This window comes from Schistocerca americana, chromosome 5 (genome assembly GCF_021461395.2).
Source record: "Schistocerca americana isolate TAMUIC-IGC-003095 chromosome 5, iqSchAmer2.1, whole genome shotgun sequence".
NCBI classification, from domain to species: domain Eukaryota; kingdom Metazoa; phylum Arthropoda; class Insecta; order Orthoptera; family Acrididae; genus Schistocerca; species Schistocerca americana.
The window spans coordinates 401,576,555-401,596,621 of NC_060123.1; the positions used below are offsets into that span (position 1 = coordinate 401,576,555).

The 20,067-nt window shown below is 38.2% G+C and overlaps 1 protein-coding gene across 2 annotated transcripts in view; it reads left to right on the forward strand.

Annotated features, from left to right (window-relative positions):
• Window positions 1-20,067, forward strand: part of LOC124615922 (peptidylprolyl isomerase domain and WD repeat-containing protein 1) — a 111,235-nt gene that overhangs the window by 24,546 nt on the left and 66,622 nt on the right. For both annotated transcript variants that reach the window (XM_047144105.1, XM_047144106.1), the window contains exon 5: window positions 9,426-9,513. In XM_047144105.1, coding sequence (XP_047000061.1) covers window positions 9,426-9,513 — 88 coding nt within the window. The remainder of the gene's footprint in view (window positions 1-9,425; window positions 9,514-20,067) is intronic.

Below are 20,067 nucleotides of genomic sequence, written 5' to 3' on the forward strand. Positions count from 1 at the left end.
GTACCTGCACTGGCAGCCACTTCTGCGGACTGTTTTATGTGCCTGAGCTCTCTGCTCTGGCGTCCTCGCCCTGGCCTGAGTATTTCTGGAACCACAGCAGTCGTGACAGTCTCGCAGTTAGTTTGATTGCAGATGTTACAAATAAACGCAGGATATCTGCATACTTATTCCATAGCTTTGAATCTGGAGATGAATTGCTCTATAGACCTAATGTACACTGAAACTGCTTATGATGCTAACATGTAACTCCTCATCAAAGGCTTTCTTTCATTTGCAATTAGTTCTTAAGAATCATCATAAGGTCTTAGTATGCATCTGTGTTTTATTTGGTATACTGATACTTAATTATCAGATTTTTGTATGCAACTTATGATGTAAATGCTGTAGAATCCGTAATGACCCAACGTTTGATGTTCTTCTGTACTAGCTAATTCGACCGCAAACAACCGTCTGGATGCTGAGACACACTTTTGAAGCTAATCGCTATATTTTGAGAGCATTAACCCAATAAATTATCCCCAAGGAAACTTTAAAATAAAAAATTCAACATTTCTGAATTCTTTTTGTATGGGACGCAGTTGTTATTGTTCAGTAGAAATAAACAACTTTTGTTTAAGAATTAGATAAGAAATACTCAAGTTTCTAAACTACCTAACCTAACTAAATGTCACCTTTAATTCCTAATGACCTTTTGTGCTTCAGAAACAGGCGAGTGTGTGCAACTGACCAATGTGTGCCGAGACGCCCTTTCCTAGTGTAGGCCTAGAATTTTTCACAAATCCAGTGTCCTGGAAAAGATAGGACAGCAATCAGTTATTGAATATTAGCAGAAAATTGTAGCACGGATTGCGGTAAAAGATATTTATTGAAGCGGCGACTAGTTTCGAGGAAAGCCCATTTTCAAACAACCATGTCAAAAAGGAATGTGACAAACACATTATATCTGTTAATAAAACTATAGAATATCGATAGTGATCCATCTGCTATGGTTTTATTAACGGCTATAGTGTGGTTGTCACAATCTTTGATTTACATGGTGGTTTGAAAACGGGCTTCACCCGAAACTAGTCGCCGCTTAAGTAAATATCTTTTACTGCAACCCAGGCTACAATTTTGTAGTAATAACAATGCTAGAATTTTTTGTTTAATTAATGATATTTCCACTAAGTTTAAGGTTTAACTTCTACCAAGAAGTTATGGAAGAATACATAAATTTGTACTAAGTTTTTATTTTTGCACCTTATGTATGAACTTTTGAAGCATCCAGCCTGTGTTTGTCAGCACAGACTGGATGTTTCACATGTTCATACATAAGGTGTTTGTCAGCAAAATAATTCATCTGGAGAGGCTCTTCAGGCTCAGATAATTCAGTGATTTTTTTGACTGTCAATGGCGAAGTTAAAAATATTTTTTTTTAATTTTTGTATTTATTTTTATTTTTTTTTAATTTTTAAGTAATTTTTTTCAGAAGTAAGGACTTTATTTCATCTTCCAGCTGTAGCAACTTGGCTAAAAGTTCTTCTTTGTGTGGTATGTTTCAAAACATGTCAATGCACAAAGGTACATTGCATGTTTTGCATTCATATTTCGTTTCTCAACGCACATTCTGTTTTGAGCAGACTGCACATCTACGCCATAGTCCGTGTTTCTTGGGCTAGTCACTTGGAATGACATGTGGAAAGTGCCTCCCAGTAAAGCGAAGAGGATTCTCATCATCAGGGCGTCATCCTTTCCTATCTCTTCTCCGTTCTGTAGCAAATTTTTCCGCAAGTTCTCATGCCCGACATAAATGAAAATCTGCTAATGATATTTTGCTCCCTGTCACTGATCTGTGAAGAGTGAGAGCATGAGCATTCAAAAAAAAAAAAAAAAAAAAAAAAAAAAAAAAAAAAAAAAAAAAAAAAACCCTCACAGATGCAACAGAGCTTAACAGCATATCGGAGTGGTCTACTGCTCCCATATTTGTGTTGTAATCAACACAACTTTTACATGTCACGCATTTCTGTAGTGTTGCAGGTAGTCAGCATGAACACTTCTCTCTTGTCGCACCACTTGATGGCAAGCAGTGCGTCAGTTGACATAAACTCAACTTCTCCTTGTTTCAATTTCTTTTGTAATTTTGGAAAGTTGCGCCTGTTCCTATGTACAGTACCGCATGCTACTGTTCTCTGGTTGTGTAGCCAGAGGAACAAGGCTGGACTTGTATACCAATTGTCGACATACATGGTATGTCCACATTCAAGGGATAGCTCCATTAGTGTTGCCACAATATCACCAGATTTCCCCAAATTATGGACTTCAATTTCTGTTGTTGTGCATGTGTATACAATGAAATCCAAGACGTATCTAGTTTTACAGTCGCACAACATGAATGTTTTGATTCCAAATCTACTTTGTTTCGAAGGAATGTATTGTTTAAAAGATAAGCGACCTTTGAACAATAATAGGCTATCATTGACACAGAGTCTTCTGTATGGATTAAATGCACTGCGGAAAGCCACACGAACTGTATCAGTTATTTTCCTAATTTTAAACAAACTGTCATCTCCACGATTGATCGAGTTGTCACTAAAATGCAGCATTCTCGAAAGTAACATAAAATGGTCACAGGGCATAACTTCGCCAAAAATTGGAGTAATCAGAAGTACATCTCTGGACCAATATTCCTTTATTCTCAACTTTGTAACACTAGCCATGAGAAGTCAAATATCAATGAAGCTATACATTTCCTCAAAACTTGTACTTTTCCAGGTGGAGAGTCAAGAACGAACTGATTCCGATGTATTTGCCTTGGTGAATGTGAAAAATTGGTTCGTTTCAAGTGCTATAAATTTCAACAGATCTTCTGTTAGAAATAGCATGAAAAAGGATAGAACGGTTGAATCAGGTGCTAGTTGGCAATTATGTCCTGAAGATGAGTCATCAAATGCATGAAGTGCTGGACTGAAATCACATTTTTGCCGATCAAATGTCTCATTCTCACTAAGGCGTAGCATTTTACAGATCGATGCGTCTTCACTTTCAGAAGCAGAAGAAGCACTGTCCTGGCAAGCTCTACTAGGTGAAGTATGTGGAGATGTATTACTACGAGATTCTTCTGATGAATCTTCATCATCACTACATTCTTTGAAGATGCCACACTCACTGTCACTGTCACTCCTTGTCAGTATCTCAAGTATCTCTTTGTCGGTGCAACGACTCCGCTGTGCCATGAAACGGCAGGTGGCTAAACGACACCACAAAAGCAGAATGCAGAAGATCACATGAATCAGCTAGCACGAATGTCGAACAGAAACTGCGAAATCTGTAGCAGAGTGTTTCCCAGATAACAGGGACAGCAGCACAGAACAATAAATAGGTTACATCCATCCCAGGGAGTGCACGGCACAAAAGAATTTGCGACGGGCCGGGATGCAGCACTGAGCGGCTATTGACGTCCGCAGGCCCACAGGCAGTGGAACTGGCTGCAGTAAAAGCCTTCATTAGGACTCAGGTACCGGATAGGCTGCACAGCAAATGTCATTTGCAGGGCCCACGGGAAAGCCCACTTTATTGGCAAACAATGTCTGCAGGCCCCGCGGCAAGTACTCCAAGGGTTAAAAATATCAAATGTTATGTGGAGGTTTATGTTGGATGTTCTTTTGTAAAAGATTAACTTGACGACAAGCTTCAAATTGTTTCATTAAATATTTGGTTATCATCATCTTCAGAAAAATTACTACTCACCATATAGCAGAGATGATGAGTCATAAATAGGCACAACAAAAAGACTGCCAAACAAAGCTTCCAGCAAAATAGGCCTTCGTCAGAATAGACTTGTGTCATGTGTCAATATTATGAGAAGGAAATGTGTGTCGTGTGTGTTGTGATTTGTGTGTTTGTGTGTGTGTGTTCTGATAAAGACTGAAAACTTTGTTTCACAGTCTTTTTGTTGTGCCTAGCTGTGTCTCGGCATCTTCACTGTATATCCTTTTCATAATATTGTTATTATTCGATCCTGGATTTTCCATTGTTTGATTTCATCTTCAGAAAAGACTATGTCAGAATTCCATTGTTGGCTTTCCATCAGCATTGGTTTTTTTTTAAGTTCAACCAGCAGTTACCAAAAAGTCTCTTAAATGGACTATGTAGGGGAGATCTTAGAGCAAGTGATCAACTGCCAACTGGTGTAGATACTGGTTATCAGGAATGTCCTAGCCACTCCCACTACGGCTTCATGGAGCATCAGTCTACCACCGGCAACCTAACCTTGCTCAAGGTGGTTTACAACAGCGTTTCCTACAAAAACGGTGATTAATAGGCATATTTTTGCTGCCTAATTTTCTTTTTGAGTGAGTGGTATCATTCTGAGTTTTAAACATCCTGAAAGATATGTGGGCCCTGAAAGGTGATCCTTACTTTTCTTACACTTGATGCAAAATGTAACTTAATACAGCCTCTTCAGCATATAAATTCTTTTGACCAGCATGTTTTTGTTTGTTCTCTTCCACTGTTAGTAAGGCACGAACACAGAAAAAAGCTGCACCTTTGCTTATCATGTGCAATACAGCTGCTTTTCCCCTTGTATAAGCTCACGACTACCCCTGCACAGGAAAGACTTATGTTATAAAGTGTATCAAAATGTATTGATAATTTAAAATTTCAAGGAGGTATAGTGGATGACCATTAGGTGAAATGCCATCACTGGGGTAAAAACACTTAAAACAGATACAAACCCATTCCTGACTGTTGGAACTGTAGTTCCTTTCTCAGGGAAGAAAGTGAAATAGACTGGGAAAATCTGACATGGAAGGGCAGCCGACTAAAACTAGTAGGACGAGAAGTACCCTCCAGTTTTGAGGACAATGTGAGACAACCCTCAAATGCTAAGTCACCTATCTTGTAGAGAAGCCTAATGATGACATATTTTAGTCTGTCTACAAATGCACCTATACTCTACAAATCACTGTCAAGTGCATGGGTGAAGGTGCTTCTCAACAAACCCCATGTTAGGGTTTCTTAACGTTCCTGTCACATATGAGGTGTGTGACAAATAGTTGCTTTAAATACCTCTGTGTGCACTTAGTGTAATCTTGTTTTCGCAGCCCATATAGAAGTGATATGTAGGCAGCTGAAGTATATTGCAGATTCTTCACATAATATTGGTTCTTGAAACTTTGTAAGAATGCTTTCAAGTTTTAATTGGTGTTGTAGTATATATCCCTGTTTATTGGGCCACCACACTTGCAGATATGCTTCACAGGCCAGGTACAGCCTCTGCATTAGCTCGGGCCTTTTTGTCTATAGAAGAGTCGCTGAGCTGTTTGCTGCCCAGCCTCCTGCAGCTGCCACAGTATCTGGAGGTGCAAGCCATATCAATTTGTGGCTTGCAGGTTGCCATAATCAACACTGCAGTCACAGGCACCTATTTTCACATGCTCGGGGCTCGTGTCCATGTGACACCACACTGGTATTCCTCAACTGGTGTACACTTAGGTTCTGATGGCATTTCGACCCCGGGCTTCAGACTTATCACCAGCTGCCTCGAGCCTATGCTTTTTACCACAATGCCTACCACTGCTGTTACCCATCACACAGTGTTTCTCATTCCTTTGACAGGAACGCAGCCACTGGATGCATGTCAGCCACTCTGGGTGGCCTTGCTTCACTGGATCTGCTCCTTGACTGCCCACAAGTTCATGGCCTTGTGGGACAGTGTCACCATGCCTCCTTAACACCTCCCTGCTTACTGCCACTACTGACAGTCAAAAGATTTTGTCATAGTTGGCACTCACTACACATCATCTCCTGTTTTTCCAATGCGTGCTTATCAGTCACTACCTTGGTATGCCATTTGGTTAACATTACTTCTGGTGTCTGTCTTCAAGTGTCTGCCAATTCAGGTTTTTGAGCCATTCCATCATGTTAAGTTAAAACAATTGTGTGAACATTCATGATATCCTTCTTTATTCATGTTCAGTATCTCCTGTTAGTCCTATTTGGTATGGATCCCACACACTTGGGCAAAATTCTAATATAAGATGCTCAAATTCAGTTTGACTTCTGAACTTGTTGCAGACCAGTTTTCTCAACTACTTGAGTTATCTCACATAACTGGTCTCGAATTGTGAGACACACCAAGAAGGTAGCTAAGAAGACATTGATTTCTGAAGGATTACAAGAGGAAGAGATGATCCTCTCTGACAGCTCCCTCACCAGTTCTGGGACTGAAGAAGAAGAAATTGGTGGCTTGAGAATAGCTTCAAATTGAACAAGAACAGGTGACCATTATGAATGAAAGGAAGTGCAGCTGAACAAATAATGTTGGAGCTGGAATGAGGAATGAATGACCTCCCAAAGAAGAATTACAGTGAGGCTGGAATAAAGAATGAGAGCAAATTGGGAAACAGATACAGCAGAAATGGAACAAGGACAAGACTGACCAAATGAAACTGCGGTAGGAATGAGACTGACCTGACGGAAATGGTGAATGGCCGTTCTTTCGAAGTCTTTCCAGAAGCTTTCCGATCACTTTAGGGAACTGTTCCTTTGGGCCCATTCCTTTCTGAATGACTAACTTCTGCTGTCTGGGATTGATGAGAATATCCTCCATACAATATTAATTTTACGTACATAATATCGTGTATCCTTTGCCAGATTTGCATTATGCAACTCTTAGTTTGAAAATATGTGTCTTGGCAGTAATTTCAATATGGAGAACACATTATGCTGAAGGTGTCTTCCTCCCTCATTTACTTAGCATATGTAGATCCCCGACATTGATTTCATAAGACTGATTTTGATTTTTCTCGCCTCTCTTGTCTTTTGTGATACAAACATGCAGCCAAATGTCTGATGATTGAAATATTGTATATCTTCATGAGGAAAAGTTTGTCTGAAATTAAACTGTAACTAAAATCAAATACACTGGTGGAAAAGAATTTTAACACCAAGAAAGAGTTGTACGACATAAATGAAAGCTGGTAGGCGTGTTTGTACATCTGAAAGATGATTATTAAAATTTTGCACCAGTTGCATAAGAGTACGCAAGTAGTACCACGAGGATTCAAATCACGTATGCTTTAAATACAGTCTGTAACAATTGTGAGCATTAGTTACCTTCTGAGATTGGACATGGTGAATTGATGTTTGTCAAGAATGCTTTTAAGCTGACAAAGATATCATTAACATCAACCCACTGAGTTTGAACGAGGTCAGGACCATGAGAAGCTGGATGTTCTTCCCTCCATGATATTGGAGAAAGTACTTGCGGGAAAGTAACCACTGTGCATAACTGAAGGCAGCAGGGGTCATGAGAATGTATGGTCACAAGAAGACCGGGCTTCGGGTGGCCATGTGGCACTCAGTGTATCATACCACATCTGCAGCAGCAATGTATGCAGCAGTTGGCACCACAGTGACCCAAAAAACTGTTACAAATCAGTTATTTCAAGGACAGCTCTGAGCCAGATGCCCTGTAGCATGCATTCCACTGATCCTAAACTACCACCATTTGTGACTTCAGTGGTGTCAAGCTAGGGCAGGGTGGAGGTCTGTCGTGTTTTCTGATGAAATCTGGTTCTCCCTTGATGCCAGTGATGGCCGTGTACTGGTTAGATGGAGGCCAATTGAGGGCCTCTGCAACCAGCCTGTCTGCATGCTGGACACACTGGATCTGCACTTGGAGTTACAGTCTGGGTGTGATTTTGTATGACAACAGGAGCACTCTTGTGGTTATTCCGTGTACCGTGACTGAAAATTTGTACATCAGTCAGGTGGTTCGATCTGTTGTGGTGCCACTCACAAACAGCATTCCAGGGAGTGTTTTCCAACAGAGTAATGGCTGCCTGCATACTGCTGTTGTAACCCAACGTGATCTACTACAGAGTGTCAACATGTTGCCTTGGCCTGCTTGATCACCAGATCTGTCTACAGTGGAGCTCATATGGGACATTATCAGACAACAACTCCAGTCTCATCCACAAACAGCATTAATTGTCCCTGTGTTGACTGACCAAGTGCAACAGGCATGGAACTCCATCCCCCAAACTGACATCCGGCATCTGTACAAGCATGCACGTATATATGCTTGCATTCAACATTCTGATGGTTACACCAGTTATTAATGTACCAGTATTTCACATTTGCAGTGGCCTATTTTGTGCTTACATTAACCAGTGATCTTGCAATGCTAATCTCTTACATCTGTATTTATTTTTGGCCGTAATGGCTACATTTGTGAACTGTGACTCTGTGGGATAATTATTTATTTGTAAAAATAAATAAATAAAAAAGTGACTGGTAGCAGAAATTACAAATAAATAATTATCCCACACAGTCACGGTTCACAAACGTAGCTATTATGGGCGAAAATAATTATGATTCAACCATCCAAGTTGTAAAAGTATTTCATACATATAGAAAAATGAAAAAGTGACTGGTAGCAGAAATTACAAATAAATAAAGATCTTACATATGTTATCTAGACAAATGTATTCCCAACATTTCATTACTTTATGTTAATTATTTTTTGGTGTTGTGATTTTTTTCCCATCAGTGTAGACAGAAAAATGTCAATTTATCATGTGACAGCAGCAGCCTTTTAGACCAGAAAGGTGACATAAATGTTAAAATTTGGAACAAGAGCAGTCTTTTAACTTAGTGGAACGTGTTGTAAGAAACAAAACTATTTAGGTGCCTGTGTCTTTGCCTGCCCCTCTACCTATTTATAGTCTCATTCCCCACAATCTAATGTAAAAATCATTGTAAATTTTTGACATGTCTCCTGTACACAAACGAAATGAATTGCAAATGTATGTCATGAGATGAATAAAACACAATTCACAATTATCATTTGCTAGCTGAAGGAACCACAGTTTTAACAGATTAAGCATCTGTCTTTTTATTATTTGAACCATTGATTTCTGTCAATTTCTGAATAATTCTGTTGTGTCTACATATAATTTTGTTTTTATTTCCAAGAGGAATTTCATCACTGTTTTGGTAATGCCCCTCAATAGACTTGTAAAGCAGCAAGAAGATCATTTTGACAAAGTATTATTGAGAGCATAATTAAACCACCATTATATTCCCACTCATTAAGTGTGACTGTAAAAGGAGTTAAATTAGTGCTCTTTTTTTTTATTAGATTTGGAGTCAGCCTATAGTAGATTCTAGTTCTGCATTAGATTACTCTTATTAGGCATAGACATCATTTGTGTGAAAAAACTGCATCAAAGTTCAGTAATGTGCCATCTTTTTAAGGATAAATTAGATTATAAGCTGAATATTACAAAGGGGTCACTATCATGCAGTTTTTAGATTTCTGTCCACATTAAGACTTCTCTGTTTAGATTTTTCACTCTCTGTATACTGTACTCTCATAAGGCTTATTTCTGTCTTTCAAACACAATATGTAGTATAACTGGTCATTCTTGTTGTTTTAGATATGATAAACATGATGCGTCTTGACTACACTCCACTGTGCTGTGAATGGATCCATTGCCCAGGTGATGCAATTTCAGCTCTTGCTGTGTGAGTGAAATCGTTTTTGTTCTTTTTTCTCATTTAGGACATGATTGTGTCTAGAAATGTTGAACTTTTATTGTTTCCTATTAGGTTAGTGGTAACTTAGCCTAAAACAGGCAGTTTAGTATTTAGAGAGTAACTGCATGACTTGTCATGTAGTCATCAGGAGCTCATGCAATGCCTCTAGATGCAACAAGTCAGAGAACACCAGAAAAAAACTCACACACACACACACACACACACACACACACACACACACACACACACACACACATGAACAAACAAACAAACAAACAAACAAATAAATTGTATTGTATTCCATAAGTCACAAAGCCTTCAGGGACTTGGAATGAGTCAAGTTGTACAAAAACAGAAGCAACCACTGCAAGCTATTTCATTAAAGTACACTAACAACACATGATAACTAATGCTAATCACCTCACATTTCTCCTTGTTTTATGCTACTCAGCTACTGTTTTTATCTAAGACATCAAACAAAACATTCATGTAACATCACACAGAATTCTGTTAGTTAACTATATACTTACATAGCCAAAATCTGTTTGGTACAAATGTTAAGAATTAATCAAAATTTACATTTGTGAGTCCATAGCAGGAAACATTTCTCCAACAAGCTTGTCGCCAGTTTGCAGTGGGCTACTTATTAACAGCAAGCTGTGTAATACACAGGTAGTCTCTGCCCTAAGAGCCAGTTATTTTGCATTTTAAATGTTTTTATAGATGGCATATCACATATCAGGATACTCCGATTTTTAATGAGATGACCATTTGCTATATATGCCTACATATTATATGTTGAATTGACCTTCTTGGTTAATTTACCTGTGTGTAGGCTTCATGTCAGTCTGTTGTCCAGTTGGCCCCAAGGTATTTTATTACACAGGGTGTTTCATTTAGTGTATGGCCACTAATGTCTACTGTTGCTAGCAGGCCATTTATCCTTGTTGCTTGTTTAAAATTGCATTGTATGAGTCTTTGTGAGGTCAAGACTTAAACTGTTAGCTGTGTACCAGTTGCAGGCCTGTTCAGCTGCCTCTTAGCTGTGTTTGGTAATACTGAGTGTTGACTCTTGGCTAGTATGCTTGTGTCATCAGCAAACATTATAGCTTTTGAACCATCATTTGAAGTCATTGCAAGATCATTTTATTGCTCAAAGTTGATTTATTAATTTTCAGAGTAAGTTATGTGGGTGGCTGGTCACATTTTCACAGCACTTGCCATGCTGAGATAGTGACACACTGCAGTGAGTGACAGGGGCAGTCAAATTTAAATAACCAGTTCTGTTACTAATACAAATATTCAATTTTTTGTTGCTCTTTTTTGTTGTGTGTTGAAGGCTCATTAAACATTTGCTTTCTGTGGGTTATCTTTCTATAATCATCTAGAGGATGATCGAGTTGCTGTTTCAATAGTAGTGAGAAATCTGGTGGACTATTACACATAACTTTTATGTCATTTCACTTCACAACACAAATCAGTAAAGCACACATAACACATTCTCTGTCCTCGCACTGCAAACTTGTGCAGCAACTGCACAAAAGAACAAAGATTTACCTCTAACAACATGTAGCAAAGAAATTACTACCACATATTGACCTGTTTATGCAAAACAATCTTTGGAAAATAAATTTTGTAAATAACATACAATTAACTGTGTATCTTCTTTGAAAAGTCCATAATCATCATTGTAATTACATTAAGTGTTTATAGACATTGACATTTAAACATTTTCACATAGCTATGTAGCAGTGGGTATTTGGTTTTTATGTCTTTGGTGTGGTATCAAAATTAACATGGAGATGACACAGGTACTAATCCATTATATTTCACAAAGAAAGTTATATTAAGAACTGAATAAATGCTCAAAAATTCTAAACATTGAAAAATAACACTGTAAAAAAATAAACTAAGTACTTCTCACAAAAGAACAAAATAAAATACAAATCATGATTTATTTTCAACCAATAGAGAAGTAACACATCACAAGCAAAAATAAAAATTTACCACATTAAAAAAAGAAAAAAATGTCAAGAAGAACTGTAACTACAAAGTTCTTTACATATGGCAGAAATCATTTTGTTTCTGCAATATTCCAGTAAGAATCCTTTTCATTAGCTATCTTTACTTTTTTGTTTGTGTGGTTTCAATAGGCAACATTTCTTATCCCAAGAAGCCTATTAGATTTAGGATAAATCAATAGCCATTGGGATGTGGGTTTTCAGTGACCTCAAATGGACCAATATAGATATCAAAAAACTTTTTTAAATCAGATATTAACATTTTAGATTTCTCATGTGATTTAACAAGAACATAATCTCTGATGTTGAACTTAGCCATTTTGACCCTATTATCATGTCTTTTATTTTTTATGTCTTCCTGCTTTTTCGTGGTTTCTCTCACATCTGCTTCACATTCTTGAGCAAACATGACAGTACATGGTGGATAATCTACTAATTCAGGGATAAGATTTGCTGGTTTACTGTGAAACATAATGTTGAAAGGTGAAAATCCTGTGTAGCTGTGTTGCAAACTATTCATTACATCTTCAAAATCACTGATGTATTCACACCAAGTAGAGTGTATGTGCAATGTAAATGATTAATTTCATGCATATATCTCTCTCTGCTGGATTGGATGAAGGATTATAAACTGAAATTAAAATGTGTCTAATTCCATATATTTCTGTGAATGGCTTCCAACACTTAGATACAAACCGTGATCGATTGCCTGACAGGATACTGTAGGTTTTCCAGTGTTTCTAAAGTAGTTTTTTCTGTTTTTGCAATAATCTCTGTACTTGCAGCTTTTCTGACAAGATGTAATTTATATACTTGGAGAAAACATCAGCCATAACAAAAATAACCATTTTTACTTTTTGGTAAACTTCCATAAAAATCCATAGCAAGTAAGTGCATAGGTTTCTCAGGTGTTTTATTTTGCATCTCACCTTGACAAGTTCTGTTACTTACCTTGACTCTCTGGCACCTGTCACAAGTAGATAGTTCTTTCCTAACCTTTTTAGCCATATTATAGAAATAAACATTTTCTTGTAGCTTTTGTATACATTTGAATACCACAGTGTCATGTAACTCTCATGTATATACTTAACCAACTTTCCAGCTTCTTCCTCTGGCCAACAAAACTTCCACTCATCAGAAGCCACATGAGTTCTCCTGGAAAGTGTTCCTTTGTTACAATACCTGTCCAATTTTTCATAACCTCTTTTGCCTAAACAACTATTCACAAACCTCCAGTTTGAATCATGGTTTTGGTTCCTTCTAATTTTGTTACACATTGCCCTAATAATATCCTCATCATGTATACCCTTCATATATCTGCTTTAAAACTCTTTTTCCTCATTTTGATCAACATTTTCATTACTGCCACCCAATGGCATCCTTGACAAGGCATCTGCAACAAAATTGTCTGCACCTTTAATATATACAGGATGAAGCAAAGTTTGCACATTCGGGCTTCGCAGCGCAACTCCCCACATGCCAGTGATAAAAAATGTCTCTCCCAAAATTTCGTCTAGTGAGTACATTCGGCAGAAAAGGACGTTAAAGAGAGACAATCTGGTAACACTGTAACCACATGTATGGTGACTACCCCATCAGCACACATTGGTTGTACTGTGCAGTTGGTCCTGTGTATAAAGTTTTGGGTTAGTATGCAGGAGGTCGAGGGTTCGATCCTGGGTTGGGGCGCATTTTTTTTTTTTATTTGCTAATTTCATTCTGACGTTTTATTCTTTAATATACAACATTTCTTAGGTCACACGTAGCCTAAATTTACAACATTTTTAATGCTGAACATAACTAATACGTGGTTAGACAAATAAGAAATAGACAGTTGAAACAAATGACCTGTCATAGGAGAGAATAACTACAAAAACAATATCAGTTTTGAAATGCTAGAGATCCCAGAACAGTACAATAACACAGCTTCTACTTATCATTTATACTACATGTAATATGAGCATTCAGACGTCACACATTAGCTACCAGTGACAACAATAATGTCCATATTAATGACTGCATGACCTTCACAACAGAATAAGTTGTCCTCAGAACAATAGGTGTTCAAAGCAACCTCCCTACATGTCCAAACATTGTGCAATTCGCTGGTTCATACAGCTCTGTACCCTTCGCACCAAAGGTGCATCCACAGTAACAAGAGCAGCATGAATCCAGGGGTTTAGGTCAGCTGAAAGTGAGGGCCATACAACTGGACCTCCACGCCCAAGCCATTTCCCTGGAAATGTTCTGTCCAAATACTGTTGCACATTAATTCCAGAGTGTAGAGGTGCACCATCACGTTGGAACCATATCCTCTGCCGAACATGCAGTGGAAAATCTTCCAGCACATCAGGCAAATAGTTCGAGAGGAATGCATGATACTTTCCTGCAGTCAACCTGTCAGGCAATATAAAGGGCCCAACCACCTGTCAAGATGGACTTGGACTACCCAACTGTCCAGTCCAGAAGAAATGGGGCCGCACCCAATATTCTGGCCCAGACATTGATACCAAAGCGAACTCTGTATCCCCGGTTGTGGGTGATGTGTGAGTTAACCTCACACCAATGGTGGGCATTGTGCATATTGAAGACACCCACATGAGTGAATCCTGATTCATCTGACCAAATTACGGTGTTCACAGAGTCATCGTTGGCTGCCTGTTGTTCTTGGAACCATTCACAAAATTGCATTCTCTGATGACCATGTGCAGGATGCAGGTGTTGCATGAAAGCATGATGATAGACGTGCAGCCCATGCTCGTGCAGTATGTTAACGACCGAGCTTTGCAAGACACGCAGCTGGCTTGCTACGCTACATGTACTTCGCTGAGGTTCTTGGTGTATGACCTCCAGAATAGCTTCCTCAGTAGCTGGGATACAGTAATTCCGTAGTCAACCTCTGTCACGCAGTGGTGGAAGTAGACGACCTGACTCCTTGAGGTGTAGCTCCATATGACAAAACACATTTTTTCTGGATGGCGTCGACGACGATATCTAGCAGCATATTCAAGAGCGGCAACACCAGCCCGGTTATCAGATGCACCAAGGACCAGAAGCTTATCCACATATACATCGTTTGTCTATGCCATATGTCTGACACACTGATTTAGAGCTTTACAATTAGAAAATTCGACATGTGTACGCATGTACATTGGAGTCTGTCATGGGTGCGTTACTCCTCTCACAACTAGTCCCTGTCTGGTGGACAGCACATACAGTATAAACACGCCGTCAGTCCTGTGCGCTGTTCCACCTAATGCACATTACCGTTCTGACAGATATTGTTCTGCATGATTCATCCTGACACCAGTAATTGTGAAATGTTTGGTTTCGAATTACACTGTTTCCCTAACAGTAATAGACGTAATGTTTCCACAATCCTATTGATAGAAAATAATAATAATAATAATAATAATAATAATAATAATGCATTGAGATATGTACTAAACAGCATGTGGTTACCAGACTTAATGTTGAAAGGCATAATTAGTGGGACCATGGTGATAACACATACAAATAGTATCCAAGTTTGGATGTTATTCACAAATCAAGTTGCTAGTCCTACTGGCATTGTAAGGCCTTAACAAAATGTAATGGACCTGAACAAGGCTAGAATAATAGTTGCTACTAGTCTATGGGGCTATTGGAGGAAGGTACAAAGAAAACATGTGTAGATGAAGTGGTGCAAATAAATTCATGCCCACGACGTGGAAAGGACTGCATTTCTGTGATTGTAGTATGTAAGTGCAAATGTTTTCTAGAGGACCAGCTGCAATCATTATTGACGATTAAGGTGCCAGATACTGTACCACCTGGACTGCATTTACCAAACAAAAAACTTATGCCTCAACCCAGAATCGAACCCTCGACTTCCTGCATGCTAACCCAAAACTTTATACACTGCACCAACTTCACGGTACAACAAATATGTGCTGACAGAGGTAGTCACCATACATGTGGTTACAGTGTTCCAGATTGTCACTCTTAACATCTTTTTTGTGCCAGATGTACTCGCCAGACAAAATTTTGGGAGAGACGTTTTTATATCGCTGGCATGCGAGGTGTCACACTGCGAAGCCCAAGTGCATGGATTTTGCTTCACCCTGTATAATTTCATAATCAAATTGTTGCAAATACATTTCCCATCTGGTAAGCCTCCTGTGATATGGTCTACATTCTTTTAGGTGGCTTAGTGCTTTCTGGTCTGAATATACAAGTACTTTATGTCCTGACAAATAGGTTCTGAATTTAGTAAATGTCCATTAAAAAGCAAATAACTCCTTTTCTGTAACTGTGTAAGATTTCTCATGTTTTAACAGCATTCTACTTGCAGAGCCAATTGTGTCGCATGATTTCCCCATTAACTTCTTTTTCTTGAAATAGCTCTGCTCCCAAACCATAATCGCTACTGTCTGTGTGTTAACAAAATGGTAGGCTAAAATATGGTCTGTGTAACAAATTTTGATTATTCAATTCTTTCTTAATGTTTTCAAATGCTTGCTTACGTTCTTGAGTCCAAACCGAATTAGTGTTCTTTTTAAGTAAATTGCTTATACAGGATGCTGTCAAACTTTATCCAGTCACAAATTTTCAATAAAATGTATATAAACTGTAAAAAGACATAAAGTGTTTCCTACTGTGTAGTACTGGAAAATCTGAGATTGCTTTAATTTTATCATGATCTGCCAAGATTCCTTCCCCAGTAATCACATGACCTAAGAATTTTAGTTCAGGGACAGCAAATTTACATTTTTTGAGTTTCAGAATCATACCTACTTGCCAAAATTTTTCACGTGCCTGCTTCAACAACTCCAAACGCTCTTCCCAACTTTGTCAAGTTTTCCAAAATATCATCCATATAAACAATAAGTTTTCCTACCAGATCTTGGCCAAGTACATAATCAAATGCTCTTTTAAAGTCAGCTACAGGTGAGCTCAAACCAAAAGGTGCTACACAGTATTTGTAACATCTGCCACTGTAAAGAAAGGCAGTATATTTGCGAGATTCAAGAGCTAAAGGTACCTGATGAAATCCAAATGCTAAATTCGAACTCGATGTAATCTGAATATTTTTAAATTTGTGTGAAAAGTTCATCATTGTTTTCAGGTTGATCTGTTTCTCTGTACAAATACTTGTTTAAATGCATAGAATTGAGAACCGATCTCACTCTTCCATCTCTTTTGGAAACAATGACTAATGGGTTGTTACATGGACTAACACTTCCCTCGATGATATCACATGTTTCCATCTTATGGAACTCTTTCTCAACTGCCATTCTCTTAGCTATTGCTACAAAATATGGCTTTATGAAAAATGGTTGATGTGGTTTTAGCTGCAAAGTACACTGATAACCTCTCACTCTACCTGGAATATTACTTAACACATTACTATACTCCCATAACAAAGATTCCAATGCCTGTTTCTGATTATCAGTTAATCCTTTTTCTTTCTGAAATCTTAGTTCTTTAAATTCTGGCATATCTTTGAGTACAAATCCACTATATTTTAAACATTGTATGCTATTCACTTTATTCTCCTCAAAAGATATAGCTGACTTTGTAAAAACAGTACAAATAGAATCTCCATCAGGTGCATTGATAATCAACTTCTGCCCTACCCAATCAAAATCTGTATTCACACTAATTATCCAAGTCATGCCAAGGGTAAAATCCTCATAGAGATCTTGAATTATTAAACGTCCATGCATAAAAGTCACTCACTTAGTTGCAAAAGTTATTAAACCTGACTTTTAACCACTTTGCTATGTTTCCCAGTTGCATCAATAAACCATATCCTAATTACAGGTGATTCTACATAGTCCTCACTATGTTTTAATTTTTTAGTTAAGGATTAAGATACTCCTGAAATTTGGCTGCCTATGTCAACAAGACAACTGCCTTCCCATGATCGTTTTCTGACCTTTATGAAAGGACAACAAACTTCAGTACATTTATCAGTCTTAACATCCTTGTATGACAGGTCGTCTTCCATCTCTTAAAAAGTAAAGCCTCTAAAATCATTATTGTTCTCACCATTTTCATTGCCTTGACACACTTCCATTAAATTAATTCAGACATCATTATCACTGTTACTGAGAATTGCATCAATCTATATACACTTACCTGCTTCACTTAGATCAGCACTGTGGTACTTGTCTTTAAGTTGTTTTACAGTAACATGTTTAATTTTATGCCATCAGTCTGGATATAAACCTAAACACAAATTTTTTATCATTATTCTAAAGCTATCATCTTTCTCAGTAGTATCTCTATTTAACTACATCTTTTTCTTCTTTCTTGGCTCTACAGCTCATGATGAGCCTTGGCCTCTTCTACAATTTCCTTCCATTTCTCTCGGTCCTTTGCCAATACTTTGCAGTTTCTATAGCCCATCTTCCTAAGATCTTCGATTACTCCATCTTCCCATCTAGCTCTTGGTCGACCACATCCTCTTTGCCCTCCTGGCATTCCTTGTAATATTCTTTTTGGTACTTCTGTATAATTCATGTGAGCCATGTGACCTGCCCACCTCAGTCTGGATGATTTCACTATCCTTCTGGTGGGTTGGTCTTTATATATTATATACAACTCATGGTTGTATCTCCTCCTTCATCGTCCTCTTTCACAGATTGGGCCTATAATTCATCTAAGTACCTTTCTTTCATATGCATCTGGTATTTCCATATCTTTAGTTGTTAATGTCCAGATTTCAGAGGCATATGTAAGCACTGGTCATGTAAGTGATTTATACATTGTTAATTTAGTGGTACGAGTCAGGAGCATTAAGGATAGAAATCTTGTTAGGGCAAAATAGGCTCTATTGGCTAGTATTAATCTCTTCTTAATTTCATAGGAGGTATCATTTAGATGGGTAACTGTCAAGACCAGAACTCTCTCAAATGTATAATTGCCCATTGTTAATACAATTGGCATATTTTCTCTAAGTGCTTTTCCAGTTGCCAAATATTTTGTTTTTTGTTCATTAATAATTAACCCTATGTTCCTACTAGCCTGTTAGAGAGCCGTAAATGTCTTCCATTGCTTTTTGGGTTCTTGCTACGATATCTGTCATCCACATAGGCCAGTATTTGCGCTGATCTATAGAAGATCATTCCCCTATTCAGAAGGTTTGCATCCGCATCACCCTCTCCAGGGCGGCATTAAAGAGAAGACATGCCAGTGCATCCCCTTGTTGCACTCCATTTTTAATACTCAATGTATATGACATCATTCCTCCTATTCTTATACTACCTTGTGTTTCGCTCATTGTCATTCTCGCCAGCCTTACCAACTTTCTCGAGATTCCCAGTTCATCTAGAGCTTTATATAACTATCATAAGCTGCTTTGAAATCAATAAAGAGGTGATGCGTGCCAACCCCATATTCGTTTGTTTTTTCCAGGATTTGTCTTAAGGTGAATATTTGATCTCTAGTTGACTTCCCGGGAAGAAATCCGCATTGGTACAGTCCCATCTCCCTCTGTAAGATTGGGAGGATTCTGTCGAATAGTGTATTAGAGAATATTTTACATCCCATATTAAGTAGTGTGATCCATCTGTAATTGCCACACTCCATCTGATCTCCTTTCTTATATATGGGACATATGATACCCTCTTTCCATTGTTGGGGCATTTTCTCCTCTTCCATTCTGGTGACCATTTTCAGAAGGCTTCGTTCCAGCTCTCTGCTTCCTTGCTTAAACAGTTCCGCTGGAATACCATCTGTCTCTGCCACCTTGTTGTTTTTCAATTTCTTCCTGGCAGACTTTACTTCTTCTATATTTGGTGGGGACAGTGTTGTCTGGGTCATCTTCCCCATTAGTTTCTATTGGATTCCCTGGTATAGTTATTCTAGGGTTGAGGAGACTATCAAAATACCTGCACCATCTTTCACATATTCCCTTCTCTTCACTTATTATATTCCCTATGTCATTTTTTATTAAGCTTGTTTTACTACCAAAAGGCTTTCGTGCCGCATTCACCTCTCTATAGAATTTTCTTATTTCATTTTTGCTTCTCATGAGCTCCATTTCTTTGCCACTTGCTTTCATCCATTCTCTCTTTTTTCTTTGGTGAGTCCTCTTTTCAGTCCTCCATTTTTATTTGTATGCTTCTACTATTCTCCTCACACAGTGTGATCGCAGTCTCCTTCTGTATGCTTCGTTCTTTTCTTCAGTTGCTATTTCGCATTCAGTATCAATAAATAAATAAATAAAATAAATATCAAACTATGATGGTCTTACTCGTCTTGTCTCAGTTCCAAGTATCTCTCTTGCCGATGTCTCCGCCGTCTTTTTTATCACTTCCCACTGATCTTCGATGTTGTTATATTCTCCAATGTTTTCCAGAATATGAGTTATCTTCTCCTGATACTGTTCTCTAACTTCCACTGATTCTAAAGCTGTTATGTTATGTTTCTGTGCCCTGGGTTGGACTCCTTTCGTTGCATTAGTTATCCTTGCCCTCACCTGTGCCCATACCAGAAAATGATCTGTATCTATGTTTGGGGCTCTGAGACTTCT